Below are 15,137 nucleotides of genomic sequence, written 5' to 3'. Positions count from 1 at the left end.
CACAGTGCCAGAGGGCGGAGGCACACTGCCAGGCCCAGCATTAACATGCCCTGCAGTAACACCTCACTCAGCACAGAAGAACCAGGTGGTCCTGGGTGAGGTGGAGACATGTCAGCCTCTGCTGCTCCACAGCGAGTACTGGTTCCCAGTGTTGGTGAACAGCTGTCTCCTGACCTTTATTTTTCTTACACTTTAGGGTTTTCCTTCGTGCCATAGCATGAAACCCAGCTGGAGCTCAAATCGCAAGGGTTACACGAGCTGACCTTGGGTTGCCATGGTCTTCCCTGAGGGACAACTTGGCCACGGGAGAACTGGGTGCTTGCCCTCAGCAAACTTCCAGACCCCACATCATGCGGGAAGGAGCACGAGTGTGTGACAGCGAGCCATGGGGCAGGATCGAGCATTCCCTCTGACACTGTGCCAAAATAGGACATTTTATGCATTTTTATGACATTTTATAGGCACAGAGAGAGAGATTTTACCTCAACCACTCAGTTATTGGGTGGGTTGAGTGACTTCCCTTCAGACCCGCCCGCCCCACCGATCGCTCCGGACGCGCCTCAACGACAACCACAGCATCAACCACCCAGCGGGCTCAGGGCGCCGGCTGCTTCCCGCCTCCCGCCGCTGCGAGAGAACGAGTGCGGGCGGGCGCAGCCGGCGCCATGCGGAGCCGGGCGGAGGTGGAGGCCACGCTGCGCAGCGCCAAGCTGAGCCCCGCAGAGCTGCTGCCGGCCGCGCAGTGCCTCAGCTTCGGGCCGGGGACAGCCGGCCCCGGGGAGTGCTGCCTGCTGCAGCTGGAGCCCGGCCTCTGCGCCCAGCTGGAGGCCGGAGCCAGGTACCGCATCCCCCTGAGGCGAGTGGGGTTGGGGGGATGGGAGGGAAGGGGGGGAGGTGAGCTAAGTTGGGCCCCCGGTGCGGTCAGGGTGGCTGAGTTAATGACAGAAAACTTAGGCAGCATTTGCTATTTTTGATTTTTTTTTTTTTTGTTGTTGTTGGGGAGTGTTTGCTCCTTTTGTTTTCTTTCCTTCCGCGTGGAAAAAAGTAGGTTTATAGGGAAGAAACGCTGCTGAGATTTTATCTGGAGCAGTGAAGGGATTCCTGCCAGACGGCTAGAAATTTGGAAATCCTTAAAGGAGTCCTGCTGACTTCCCAGGTCCTCCTGCTGGAGCTTGAGGTGGCAGAGCAGCTACCAGCCCCACAACCAGGCCAGCGAGGGAAGTTTTGGCACATGCTAGGGTGGTTTTGTGACAGCCTCAACCTCGACACCAACACCAGAGAATCAAGTTTTTGAGCCAGTTTTAAAATTTCTTCAACTATCAACTGCAGTACTAACCATACAATAAAAAATGTTTTAGGTGATGCAACGTTAGAGCTCCCCCTAAAGAAAAAGGTCCTCAGAGATACCCATCAGTGAGCTTGTTGGTGCTGGGTGGAAGATGGCTGGGGTGCCTGTGGTTGGGGGACCACTTGGGGCATCGCTGGGCTCTGGTCACACATCCAAGCTTTGGGAATCAAAATTGGCAATTCACTTAACTTGAAAGTGAGCACTTAGCTCCCCCAGACTACACTGAATTGTGGTCCTGCTTTGGTATTATCATGCCCTCACTACGAATCTCATTGTAGTCAAGTATGAGCTGAAGAAAGGGATTTGCCTTGATTCTTTATCTGGAAATTTTATAGAAGTCTTTTTTTTTAATTATTTTTTTAATTATTTTTTTTACTATTATTTTTCTTGTGTGTTTCCTGCTTGGAATCAGTTGCAAGAAAATATGTAAGTTTGTCTGAGGGATATCTGAAGGATACAAACAATTTCTGATTGCTTCTTGTTTCACAATGGGCTAATTTCTGTCCTCAATAAGGAGCAGCTCAAGCTATAATCTGTTTTCTGAGGTTAGTGAGCTGGTTCAGGCATTAAGCATTGCTAACTCAGTGATTTGGGGGATTTGTGTGAATAGGCAGGTGAGGAGGTTAGGCTGTGGTCTGCATAAAAGCGTTGAATACCTGTCTTTCAGAGTGGGAAAACTCAAAAAACGAGAGGTAATGACGGTGTTAAGATATTTTAGATAAATTGACAATTATAACTTTACATTTTGGTACACTGTGACTGCTGCTACCAAATAGAACTGTAGTTTATAATGTCTTTACCAATGTTTAAATATAAAGAAAAAAAATCACGTGTTTAATAGGTGTTCATCCAGAAATAGAGGTAAAAATACATCTTTATTTTTGTGATTTTTTTTTTTCAGCCTGGTAATCCGTGGTGAAAAAGATGAACAAGCAGTGTTGTGCAGCAAAGATAAAACTTACGACATGAAAATAGCAGATACCTCAAATATGCTGCTGTTTATTCCTGGTTGTAAAATTCCAGAAGAGCTGAATGCAGATGAAGCATCTGGCAGTGTTATTCATTCACAAGTATGGCTTTCTGGTTTGTTTGTTGTTTTTTTTTTTTTTTTTTTTTTTTTCTTCAATTCTCTAAACCCACATTCTCCATATTTTTTTGTATTTTATACAGGAGGCTTATGTGAAACCCTGGGTGGGATTCAGTTACCTAAACATAGACTTCCAATGCCTCTTTAGATGCTTTGTGGTCTAGCTACGAGCTGCCATTCCAGAATGACATGGATCTCCTGTACGTTCTTTGTATATCCACCAGTCTCAGGAGAATGTCTTCAAAAACATGCTTTATACACAGGGGGCATGCTATACCTTCGGGTGTCCAAATTGGCTCTAGGGCCCTTGTTTAGGCAACCAAATTTTATCTATAATATATGATAATTATTGTTTCTAAGAAGGTCAAACTTCGGTGTATTTTGAGTGTATAGTAATTACTTGTGGTAGATATTTAAAAGTTATTAAAATTTTTCAAAGAATAATTAAAAGTTTTCAAAGAATATCTGATTTCTTAGTGTTAGCAGCTCTTCTTAAAATAGGCTGTTTGTAAACTGATTCTTATGAATGTTTTCCCCAAAAGGCAGATTATACCGTGTCACGCTTGAATATTATTTTTTAAGTACAGAAATATATTCAAAGGTTACTCTTTTTCAACTAGCATCTGGAAAGATTTGGTGGAGTGGATGATTTTGGAGTTCTGAGTTTAGAGGAGCAGAGAACAATGAATTCTCTAAAGTGTAGTTAATAAAATTCTGCCAAAAAAATAGTTAGGAAAACATTGTTACTAGTTCATTATTTGCTTTAATAGACATAATGACATCACTGAAGAGTAATCCTGCTTGTCCTTGGGTGAATGTAATAATCAAAACATCACCATTTCTTCTGTGAAGTCAGTGTTATTTCAAAGTTCAGGGGTCTTTTGCTGTTGTATTTTTAATGGTGAGCTCTTTACCAAATAAATAAATAATCTGATAAAGCATTCAGATTACTCTGAAGGTAAAGATTTATTAGATAGTGTTGTTGAATCAATTACACCTGAGCTTGTTGCTGGGTACTTTACATCTGGGTGTTGAATCAGACTAAGAAATAGAGGTGTTCTGTTAGTTGTATGAAAGTGCAGCCTCCTGTCTCATTAATGTCTGTTTTACTTGAGCTTAATGATAGGATGAGTCATTAAGATAATAATAATAAAAAAAAAAAGGAAGTAGATCCCAAAATGGGAAGAATAAGGGAAGATGGAAACAGGAGGGGTTTTACGGCAGTAATATAACTTAGCATTAAGGGGAAATATTGACAAGGATTGTGCACGAATATATCCCATTATGACAGCCTATCATTTACATGCAGAGATGAGCTGGTCCATTTGTCATATGCACTACAAATATTTTTTATCATACAACTGTGGACTTCTATTCTTTGCTTCTGGTGGTAATTTTCTAAAGGAAAATATTATGGTGATGTTTCATTCACTTGTTAGTAGATTCTTTTTCTCAGCGACTAGATTAAAACGTTTTGATGATAATGTTTTGGTGAGCTCCTGTGAATCCAAGTGGTACATTAAAATGTCCCTGTGTTTTCCTGTAGATTGCTGGCTTCTCCAATAACTACTGGGAGTTGCGGAGATGTCGGCCTAAACTGAAGAAGCTGAGGAAGCTTCTGATGGAAGATCCATATGAAGGACCAGATAGTGGGAAAGATCAGACTTCAACAGTGTCACATGTAAGTCACTTTCTTGAAGTCAGTCATGGGCAAATAAAAGTAAAGAAACATTGTTAACTAGAAAAACAGCTTTGATGTTTCACAGTGCTGCTTTGAGTTAAGTTTTTAAGCCTACAAGTTGGTAATTATTAGCACTTCCACTGACTCGCAGGTAAGCTATCAGCTTTTCAGTAAGAAGAGGAAAAGGAAGGACACTGGAAGAGACTGGCGATTTCCCTTGTTATGTGGAGAGTTTCTTGAATACATTCTTCTGAACCTTCTCAAAACTCAGAGAGACTTATAGGGCTGCTGAGGTGTAATATATAGCTTTTCCTTCTCTGGGGCTTCATGTGTGACGTGCCTTGTCTGACCTAAGTATGAGGTCCAGGATGTCACATACAAGTCATTGGCCAGTCAGTAGTTTATGATGACAAGAATCAACAGGGAGTAGCAGAAAATAACAAAGATGATAAAAGGCAGAGAATGAGACTGATGCTAAAAAAAAAAAAGGAAAACAACTAATTTTTTTTTCTTGCTCCTCTTTTATGTTTCCAGGAAATTCAATTTAAGATCGAACTAATGGAGATACCCACACCACTGTGTGCATGCATACAAACAGATGGTAGCTTCGATGCATTTTACACTGAGGGTTGGCTGAAGCTGATGTTAATAAACCATCTGTTTGTGCTTGAATGTACAAACATAAGTGTTACTTTTCTCCTTTAGAAATGGTGCTTCTCTTGATTTGTGGACTAATTCCTGAGCAGTTACAGAATTGCTCCTCCAGCATTGCCTTCTTGACCTTTCATTTCCCCACCAACTCTGTTCTAGGAAGGGATGTCAGAAGGGAAAAGGATTAAATTATCAATACTTGTAATTTCTAGACAAAGGCTAGCAACACAAAAAGACGTTATATGCAACAATGTGTATTGGTAATATTAAATGAATACCATAAAAACACATCACTGTCTTTCTGAACACTAGTGCTCAGTTTGAAAACTGATCTGCATTTGTTCTGAAGGAGAATTTTTCACATATCAGCTTACTGGAGAGTAACTGGATGTATCAGATAAATGTAGAAAAATTTCATCTATGCCGTTGATGGAGCTGTAAATGAGTCAAAGTTCTGTATGGGACTGCTTCTGACTGGAATCCCAAAGAATCATCTAGTAAAGATTTCCATTCTGGTGTTTGCTTACACTTAGTGTTTTCCATCTGTTGGCAACAAATAAGCCACCTTTAATTTGTCTGAAAACAAATTGTTCAGTTTTAGTGGTTTAATGTGAACTTCTTATGGCTTTCAGTTGTTTGTACTGTGTCATACATGGAGAACTGTGGAGCCACTGGTTGTGGAGCCAAGGAACTGGTAGCATTGTAAGGAGGTACTGTAAGGAAGCCTGGCACACGGTGATGTGATTTAGCAAACTACATGAAAACTTAGAAACAAGCTAATACACAGCTTGCTCAGGATGCACCAAATCAAAAGCCTGGATTTTACAGTGAAGTAGCAAGGCGTACTCAAATGGTTGCATGTGTCTGAGTTAATGTATTTAATGGGTGCCCTAACCTTAGCTGGAAATGGCTGTAATGGCCGTGATCCTAACCTAGTCCCTTTTTTTGCAAGAGTGATGCAGCTGATAAAAGCATCCTAGCTGAGAGCAGTGATTTCTTAAAAAGGCTGAGATAACGACTGGTAGAGCGCTAGCCTGGCCTAAGTGGACCAGAACCAAAGAACTGTGCAGGGTGTTAACTGAATGGCAGTTTTGAACTCAAACACCCATACTGATCTGGGGATATATTTGCCCTGAAGTGCTGTCAGTATTTATTTAAGTACTGCTTAACAGAGTAATCCCTTGCTGCAGTACTGATGTAAGTTCAGTGCTGCATAGCTTAATGGTGCTTCAACATGCTGTCTAATAGGAATGGCATAGCAAGAAGAGGAGACCCTTCTGTATTAAATTCTTTCCTAACGTACAGGGTATGTGCCAAACTTAGTGTTGGTTTGTTTTATTTGTGTTCCGGTAGCAAGTACAAATTCCAAATTTTGTTTTTCTGATAGGAAATGTTCTTAGGCTATAATTATTAAAATTATAATATTAATAAAAGTAAAAAATAAAAAAGACTGTCAGGTGAATAAAGGAAATCATTAAGCCCTGTTTCCTATGGGCTTATGCCTGGTGTTCTTTCCCTTTACTTTACTCCTCACAATACCTTCTGTTCCTCCCACATCTCGTAAATCTTTACCGGTATCCAGAGTGCTCTCCCATTTCACCAAGTAACTGGTTTCCAAGAAGCTGCGTGTGCTGTGGCTGCTTCTGTGCTGCATCTGCTAATTGGCTGGCAGACATCAAAACACAACACACAACTCCTGAGGTCACACTGGGGGCTTCTCCTCAGAGGAGGTACTGAGTTCTGACCTCCAAAGGTGACGAGAGATTTTGAGTCTCTAAACTTGTTTGAATATCACAGATTAAAATGTGATTTAATGAAGACAGAACACATTCCATTTTCATTCTTGCTGTGTTGCTTTACTTCTGATACCTACTTAAGCTAGTTTGACATCCTGGGAATACTTACACATGGCACAAAGGCTTCCCTGTAGTTAGGCTGTTTTTTATATTGAGTAACTCATTGAGAAACTGTTGGAAGTGACAGGAAAAGTGTCCGAGAGTGGTAAGCCTTAGAAAATGCAGTTTTGGAAAATTGGTTTATTTTTTTTTACCCAGTCTTTTATTATTTTGTATAATGCATTTATCCAAAGATGGAGTAAGGATAACCTGTTCTATCCTTTTTTTCCTTGTTGCAGTATACAACAGAAGATTTGTTAAGCGTGGTTCAAGCAAGTGAAGAAGAAATAATGCACCAGTTGGAGGTTTTAGATGCCTGTAAAATTGAAGGTATTTGTCTCTAAACAATATTCTTTACTTATGAGGAAATAACCCTGCTTTTTCCCCAAAAATATCTTCTTTCTCTAATAAGATAGATCTTTTCATTCCATATCCTTGTTTTTCTGCAAGTTAGTTCAAGGTCCTAAAATCTGCTTCCATATTTCCTATACCCTCTGCTGCTGTGAAAGTGATTAAAAAGGTAAAAGCGGGCAGGCATCAACCAGTCTGGCTCTTCCTCGGTGTTTAATCCAGCAGGCAACCAAGCACCGCACAGCTGTTTGATAACTCGGCCCAGCAGTGGAGTAGGGGAAATAAGTGGGGGGAATGAAGAAGTGAAACTTGTGGCTTGAGATAAGGACCTCTGAACAGAAACGAAAGGGCTGCAGAGTACACAAAGCAGGTTGCACAGTGCAGCTGCTCACCACCCACTGACCAATGACCATCCAGTCTGAAAGCACTGGCAGCCCCCAGACCCACTGCCCCCAGCTTTACTGCTGAGTGTGACATCAGGTGGTGTGGGATGTCCCTTTGGGCATTTGGGGCCAGCTGTCCTGGCTGTGTCCCCTCCAGCTCCTGGGGCACCCCCAGCCCCTTGCTGGCAGGGCAGCACAAGGAGCTGGGGAGTCCTTGGCTCTGGAGGAGTGCTGCTCTGCAACAACTGAAACAGTGGTGTGTTATCAGCATTGTTCTTATCCTATATCCAAAACACAGCTCCATACCAGCAAGAAAATAAACTCTGTCCCAGCTGAAACCAGGATACGAGTGTAGTTCCTTCTTTGATTCTACAGGCACTGTGATCAGTTTCCCACCCCTAGCATGAATATCTTTTGGGTGGTTGCCCCCTTCATGAATGAATGTGTACAGCTTTCTGTACATCTAGAGGCAAAAATAATTGTTCCCTAGGTATACCCAGCCCTTTGACAGTCCTTTCTTCCTCCCAAACATGGCTTATTTCAGAAATCTCCCTGCTGTGTAAGGCAAGGGTGGAGGAGCAGGTGACTTACTTTGGGACAGCTCTTACTCGTCCTGTACTTGGCCAAGTCCAAACCTTCACCTCTATGCCAGGTGAGAACAGTCCTAGAGTCAGTGGGTCATGGTGTGGGGTGCAACTGAGCTTTGGAGTTTTAAGGTCCAAACCCCCAGTTTAGAACGTGGACAGCTTGCAGCAGGTTGCTCAGGAACTCACCTGTTTGAGTTTTGAGCATTTCCAAGGACAGAGATGACACAATCTCTCACTCCAAGCTGTTCTGGGCTTTGACTGTCTGCAAGGTGAAATTTTTTTTCCTAGTACCCAGCTAGGATTTCTGTTATCAAAACTCGTGCTTGTTGCATTCAGTCTCACCCCTGAGCACTGCTTGGAAGCCTTCTGCTCTGTCTTCTCTATAGAGTCCCGTTAGGAAGTTAAGGACAATCTCATGGATAACTTTGTCATTTTATTACCGCACAGCGCTGTTGTACCAGGTCTGTGCTTTGTTTCCTCTGGTTTTATGTGCTCTTGGTTGGACCCGAGCTGACACTTCAAAGAACCAGCGCAGTCAGTTCTGTTCATACAATTCTGAGCCTGAATTATTTTTTCCAGCTCTGATCCATTTCAGGATGGGATTGGTGTTGTTGTATCTGTGGCAGTTAATCTATATAAACAGCTACAAAAAATGAGTTCTTTTTACTGCTCCTTTACATTTAATCTTACTTTTCTGTTCTTCCTCTTAGACTGATCCTGAAAAGGTCGGAATGCTCTGTAGGTTGTAAAGGTGTGACCTAAACATCCTGACTCATGTAAAGTATCATCAGGGCTAAGGTGTTAATGTTTCCTTCTCTCTCTCTTTTTTTTTTTTTTTTTTTTTTTTTTTTCTATTTGGAAGGCTTTTGGAGAGTTTTAGAATTTGACTATGAGATGAAACTCTTGAATCATGTGACTCAGCTGATAGACTCCGAATCCTGGTCTTTAAGTAAGGTTCCTTTACGTACATGTCTTGAGGAGCTTGGACCTGTAAGCAATTACTTTTAGTCCTTAAAATTGTGTATAATCATTATTAGTGAAATCACTATTAATTATTTATTAGAATTACATGTTTATAACTCTGGTTTCCAGTTACCAGGGTGTTAATGATAAACTTTCTTTGGCTCTAAAATACATAAGGGCATTAATAGTTCTCTGCTGTATCTACCCAGGAAAACGTTACTGTTAGCATTTTTGGAGGTGTAGATTAGTTCCAAACCCAGTGTCTAGTTAGTTTGCTGATTAAAGTAAGCTGCAACCATGATCTGTCTCCTTATTTCTTTTAAATATGTTTTTGTGATGTTGTATTTCTAGTGTAATACTGAATTCAGTTCGTAAGAGCTGACTTTTAGGCTGACATCAAAAGTCATGAAATAATTTAGGGTTACCATTTAAACCAAATCTCAGGTTTACAGTAGGGAGTGTTCTTATGTTTATTTGGCTTGCAAAAAAAAAAAAACCTTTTGGTGTTACATCTGCAGTTAGGTTATAATGTCCCATCCTCCATTCTCCTTGTTTTTTACTGTAATTGTTTACAACTTCTTGGTAACTGTTCTTACTATGTCCTAATGAAACTGGTTAGGCAAACTCAGAAGAACAGTTCAAAGTGTGTTCACAGATATTTTTGAAACTGTATTGGTTTTGATATGAATAGGAAATGGTAACATACAAAGGCAAATGCAAGTTTTAAAGCTTTTTTTTTTTTTTTTTTTCCATGCAGAGAGATGATAGAACATATCCTTTTAAGCTATGGAAGGAAATACACTGATGATGGTAAGGTTGGGAAATCGCGTATGTTTTAATTTTAAAAATAAAATAGTTACTCTTTAGTAACTGAAGATTTTGCAAGGATGGCCCAAATATTAATTTGCTACAGTGCCAGTAAAAGTAGGAGGCAAACAGTGAACCAAAAAATAAAAAAATAAAAACAGTAAAATTGTTAAGAGAAATATCATAGGAAAATGGACTGATGAACTGTATGAGACACTAGAGGAAACTTAGGAACTAACAGAGGTACCTAAAGAGATATATTAGGTGTCTACAAGCAATACTTTAGTGACTGAAAACAGGTTTCTTGCAAAATTTAGGTGGAATTTCTCTTATATTCTGTCTAAATGTTCCATTGAGAATTTATATTCCATTTTATATTTATAAACCAATTTATGTTCCACTAGGAGGTCTTGGATGTCCTGTGTTTTAAGCAATTGGTTGTGCTGTTGTGAACAGTCCATAGAATGTGAATTTGGCTTGCCTGAAGCAGACACTTAGACTTAGTCCCCTGAACTGCACAGCAAGATCCATTGATTGTACTGCCTACATCTCCACTGCTTGTCTCACATACATACGTAACAGTTCAGTGTCTTCACCTAAATTCTTCCCTGTAGCTGTTTTCATCTCACCTTTGACTGAAGTACACAGGGGAGCAGTTGTAGCGATACAGATTCCTTTTTTTTTTTTTTTTTTTTTTTTTTTTTTTAGTATATTAAGGCACGTTGCACAAAGAATAGTTTTGAATTACAGGGAGTGCAGATGACTGAAAAGGTGGAACATAGTGTTCATGCCTGATGTTCAGAGAATTTTAGCCAAGAAAATTAAAATAGATTCTCTTCATTCCCTTTGTCATACCATAATATAAAGATGATTAAGGAAATAAGTTTTATTTAATTGTTCAAGTACTGGCAGCAAACACTAATACAAGCCAGTAGGAATGAAAACTGTAGGAGAAAGTGTCCCTGTGGAGAAGGAAAAAGATGATGATGGTGGGGGGAGGTCATAAATACAGTGAGTGATATGAATGAATGCAGCAGCAGACACTGCTGCACACACACACAGTGATCTGCATAATTTGTTCTCAAGAATGGGAAGACAACAATCATTTTTCTGAAGTAATACAGAGTCAGGTTACTCCCCCAGAAAAATAAAAACAGAATAGCTGGTTTGTAGAAGACTGTAGAACAGAATGGATATTTGAGGCTGTTCTATTATCAAAAAGCAAGAACCCACCATACTGTGTCTTTTGTTTCTCAGCAGGGGAGGTTTATTTTGAAATGCGTGAAGATAAAATATGCAGAGCCATAGCACAAATGCTTTTGCAAAATGCAGTTAAATTCAATCTGGCCGAGTTTCAAGAAGTCTGGCAACAAAGTGTCCCTGAGGGGATGACAACAAGGCTTGATCAGCTTAAGGTAAAAACATAAAGAAGGGTGGAGTCTTCCATGAGTAGGCACAGCCAAGTGTCACATCTAGATTTTATCAATTGACAGGGACTGGTTGTATTATTTCTGCCAGCTTGTCAGTATTACTTCTGACATCCTCTGTGAGTGTCAATAGTGTGGAATCACGGTGATTCAGGCTTCTGTAAGTCTAACATGTTTCGCTATTTGAAGAGAAGTTGCAGCTGTGCAGTTACTACTGGTAAATGTAACTAAAGCAGAACCTGTTGCAGACTAGACTCTAGTGATGGTCTCTACGGTGGCAAGCACTAGGAAAATCCTTTTGCTGAAAGGAGGTGGGGAGGTGTCAGAATTAGATGGATTTCCTTGCCCTTCTTGTCATAAGGGAAATGAGAAATATTGCCAATAAAACAGCACCATTATGGTATTTTTTCACATTGCTGCTGTCAGTGCAGTTCTAGAAGACTTTGGAGATGCAGAGGGCAACTTGTTATGGATTGTTGCTAAAACAAATAAATTAAATTGTTTTGATTTAATTAACACTTTCTCTCTGGTGCTGATCTACAGGGCTTGGCTCTTGTGGATAAAAACTCAAGACCAGAGACCATCTTCTTGCTAAAAGTAGAAGACTTACCTGAAGATAATCAGGAAAGATTCAACAGCTTATTCAGCGTACGGGAAAAGTGGACAGAAGAGGATATAACCCCTTATATACAGTAAGGATTCATTAAAATCCGATTGCACTAAAAAAAAGTGAGGTAGAATTATTACGATATAAATAGTGTTAATATTCTTCCCTTTTTGCATGGCTGATTTCTTATCAGCTATGACTACCTTAAGTACTTTGTTTTGTTTTAAACTACTACAAGTTTTATATGAATAAAATTCCCTCTCCTGGGAACTGGTAGCTATATTTGTTGGATTTTAACTTTTTAATCTTACCAAATTTAAACAGGAGATAATTCTGACCGACTTGATTGAGACAAAATTAACTTAAAGGATAAGTATCCTGAAATTTATAGTTAGTCTCCATATTTACAAGTGAAGATCTACAGAGCAGGAGAGCTTTGTATACTGCATCCTTTGCTCTTTTGTCATCAACTACAATACTATCTGGAAGGCCCAGTCAGGATACACGTGAGCAGACGTAGATGATAAACCAGATTTAACTGTGTTAATTCTTTAGGAGGATCTCTAAATTTAGTCTGACTTTAATAACTAGTTCAAAAACTGTTTTGCTAGATTGCAAGCCTTCTAGAGAACAGCAGTAATAAACAAAAAAAAAAGAACTACCAAATCCAATTCCTTGTTTCTCAAGTAAATCATGTTTCTTCCTGCTGATTAAATTTCACAGTTCTAAACTTTAGATAAGCATTGTGACAGTTACTCCTGTGCTTTTTTTTTTTCTTCAATACCCTAGTCCAGCTTGTTCCTATATTTACAAGCATTTCATTGAATCATTGTGTGTGAGAACACCTCTAATATCAATACCATCTGCTTTATTTCCTTTGTAGAGACTTATGTTCAGAGAAGCAGACAGTTGGTGCGCTTCTGACAAAATACGCTCGCTCCTCAATGCAGAATGGTGTTAAAGTTTATAATTCCAGAAGACCCATCTCATAACAAACACTGTTTTAAAAACTGAGACTTCTGAGTGGAGTAACAACGCTGTTTCATCCTGCCTTCGGGGGAAGGAGTTGTCAGCAAATGTTATGTGGCATTCTTGAGTTTAAGCAACTGAGTTTCTGTAAAAAGTTCTGTTTTCTGCACAGCTATGTAGAATGTGAAGGAACTTGCCTCTCCTAAAGCATAGTGTCTGCAGCCCATTCCTACTTTACTTCTCCCACCTTCTTTTTCCTTTACGTTATAGTTATGGCAGGAGCTACTTTTTGAGTGTACTTCAGCTGTCTATCCATAAACCAAAGACTATAATTAAAAATTAAAACCTTATTAATAATAATTGAATTAATTGAATTGTATCACATAGATTTCAACAGCAAAACAGAATGCTTAATCTTTTGTCCATTACTGAGCGTTCTTAAACATGCAGATTTTGTTGCTGTGTTGACATTTTGTGTACTACGTGCCTTGACAAGCTCAGGAATGAATTATTCCTGACTGAGGCTACACTGGTCATTCTTTTGGAAACTGGTTCTTTTGTAGTCATACCTTTGTGAATAAGATTGGCACAAACCCTTGACATTTTAACACTTGGCAAAATTGCCTTTTAAATATTACAAAGAAAATACCGCATAACAATCAGGTTTGTAAAATCAAGTTTGAAGATGTAAGAGAATTGTTTTGTGAAGTTCCTATAAACTGCTGTTAGAATGTAGCTGATCTAAAATTATTTTTTTACTGAATGCTACCTTTGCTTTAAAAAGAACTTGTAAATCTTTGTAATAGAACTTTTTAAAATTTTGATAGGGAAAGTAACTGCACATAACAATTGTGCCTTGAAAACATAATGTTTTGAATATTCCTTTGTTTGGAACGATGAAACAAATCTGCTATGATATTTGCAATAAAATAGAGTGCCTGAAATTGAAGTTTCTTGATTATTAAAAAAAAAAAAAAGTTTGCATTAGTCAGTGAACCAGTTTAGTATTAAATATTTTCAAATATTTTTAACTAAACTAATGTGGTGTTTGCTTTTTCACACAAAAATTTTTCTGCATCAAAATCAGATGTAAGGTATAAAAAAATTCTTGGAATTATATAGCTTACTAAATGTATGGTGAGCAGTGGAGGGGGAAAGAAGCTAAAAAGTATAAATGCTAACATGGATTTTGCATCCTTGGGATTTTGTTACAGATTTTAAAAAAAAAAAAAGCTGAATAAAAGAACTACTTGATTGATTCCCTGTGTTTCGCATTTCTGTAGTGTACATGTGTGCTGTTGGCCCAGCTGCACAGAGACTCAGCTGGGCTTGCTTCCTGGAAGAATTGCCTTGTTCACTATTTGGTTTCAATGATGTGGTACTTTCTGTTAACAGCACCAGAAGGTTCCTTCTCAGAGTTGAACAGAAATGTGAACTTGAAAGCTTTTGAAATAACTTCAGTTGCATCACTTAAGTTGTTTAGTTGAAACACACAAGACAATTAGTAGGTTCATAATCTGTGATACAGCAGTATATATTTACAGTTGATCTTGTCTGTGAAATTTATAAGATTAGAGGTATTACATGAGTAGTGCTGTATCATAATACTTAGGGTAATGATTCAGTTTTATATAAATTGGTTTTCCATGTGAGATTCACAATGAATTGATGCTTTCTGAATTTCAAGAACTCCTACTAAAGAAAGGTGAAAAGAATAACCTAAATAAAATAGCTTCTTTGATATAAGAGCTTACTTCAACATAAAATAAATGATGCAAAACTTGCTTATAATAGAACAAATGTAGGTTATGGAGAAATTTCATGGTGTGTCCAAATAATTCTAACTAAAAGCCCTCCACAGTACCAACTGGAGCATGAAGGAAGACAGTGCCAGGAAATCATTTTTTTTTTTTTTTGCTCTGTGTCAAGTTTGCAAGTTTTCAGCAGCATTGTTATTGTCTTAAACTGTTTTTGTTTTTGTTTTTTTGATTCAAAAGCAAGGACTGCAGTGCTTTATTATCTTCCTGTTAGTGTTTGTTGTTACCACTGAGTCTGGTTTAACTTAAGTTTACCTTAAATAAATTAAGTGCAGCTATACTTTGTGCATTTCAAGTAGATTTAGATTTCTGTCAAGCGTTGGAATTTCCCTAGTGAAAGCACAGATAGGGAGAGGTTTTAGCAAGCAGCCAGAGTGTTTGGAGGGTGATGCTGCTGTTTTTGTGCGGCTGGAGCTGTGACCCCGGGGAGGTTTGGCAGTTGCAGCTGGCACCTTACTGCCCCACAGCGCTGCCTCACAAAGCTCCCAGCCAGCATCACCTGGCTGTGGATTTACAAGAGAGGAGCCAGACAACAGCTAAAGGCTCAATTTCTGTTGCAGCACA

General features: G+C 39.2%; 1 protein-coding gene across 1 annotated transcript; it reads left to right on the top strand.

The window, feature by feature from the left end:
- The first annotated feature begins 650 nt into the window (after positions 1–650).
- DSCC1 (DNA replication and sister chromatid cohesion 1) lies at positions 651–13,906 on the top strand. The gene is given in 9 exon segments (XM_084307047.1): positions 651–838; positions 2,250–2,418; positions 3,982–4,116; positions 6,902–6,992; positions 8,846–8,988; positions 9,705–9,756; positions 11,014–11,168; positions 11,724–11,872; positions 12,671–13,906. Coding segments are annotated over 9 exon segments (1,176 nt in total). The 5' UTR covers positions 651–665; the 3' UTR covers positions 12,780–13,906.
- Positions 13,907–15,137: the final 1,231 nt, after the last annotated feature.

The sequence above is a fragment of the Netta rufina genome (genome assembly GCF_964035555.1).
Source record: "Netta rufina genome assembly, chromosome: 2".
NCBI lineage: Eukaryota > Metazoa > Chordata > Aves > Anseriformes > Anatidae > Netta > Netta rufina.
This window is presented reverse-complemented; position numbering and strand designations above follow the sequence as displayed.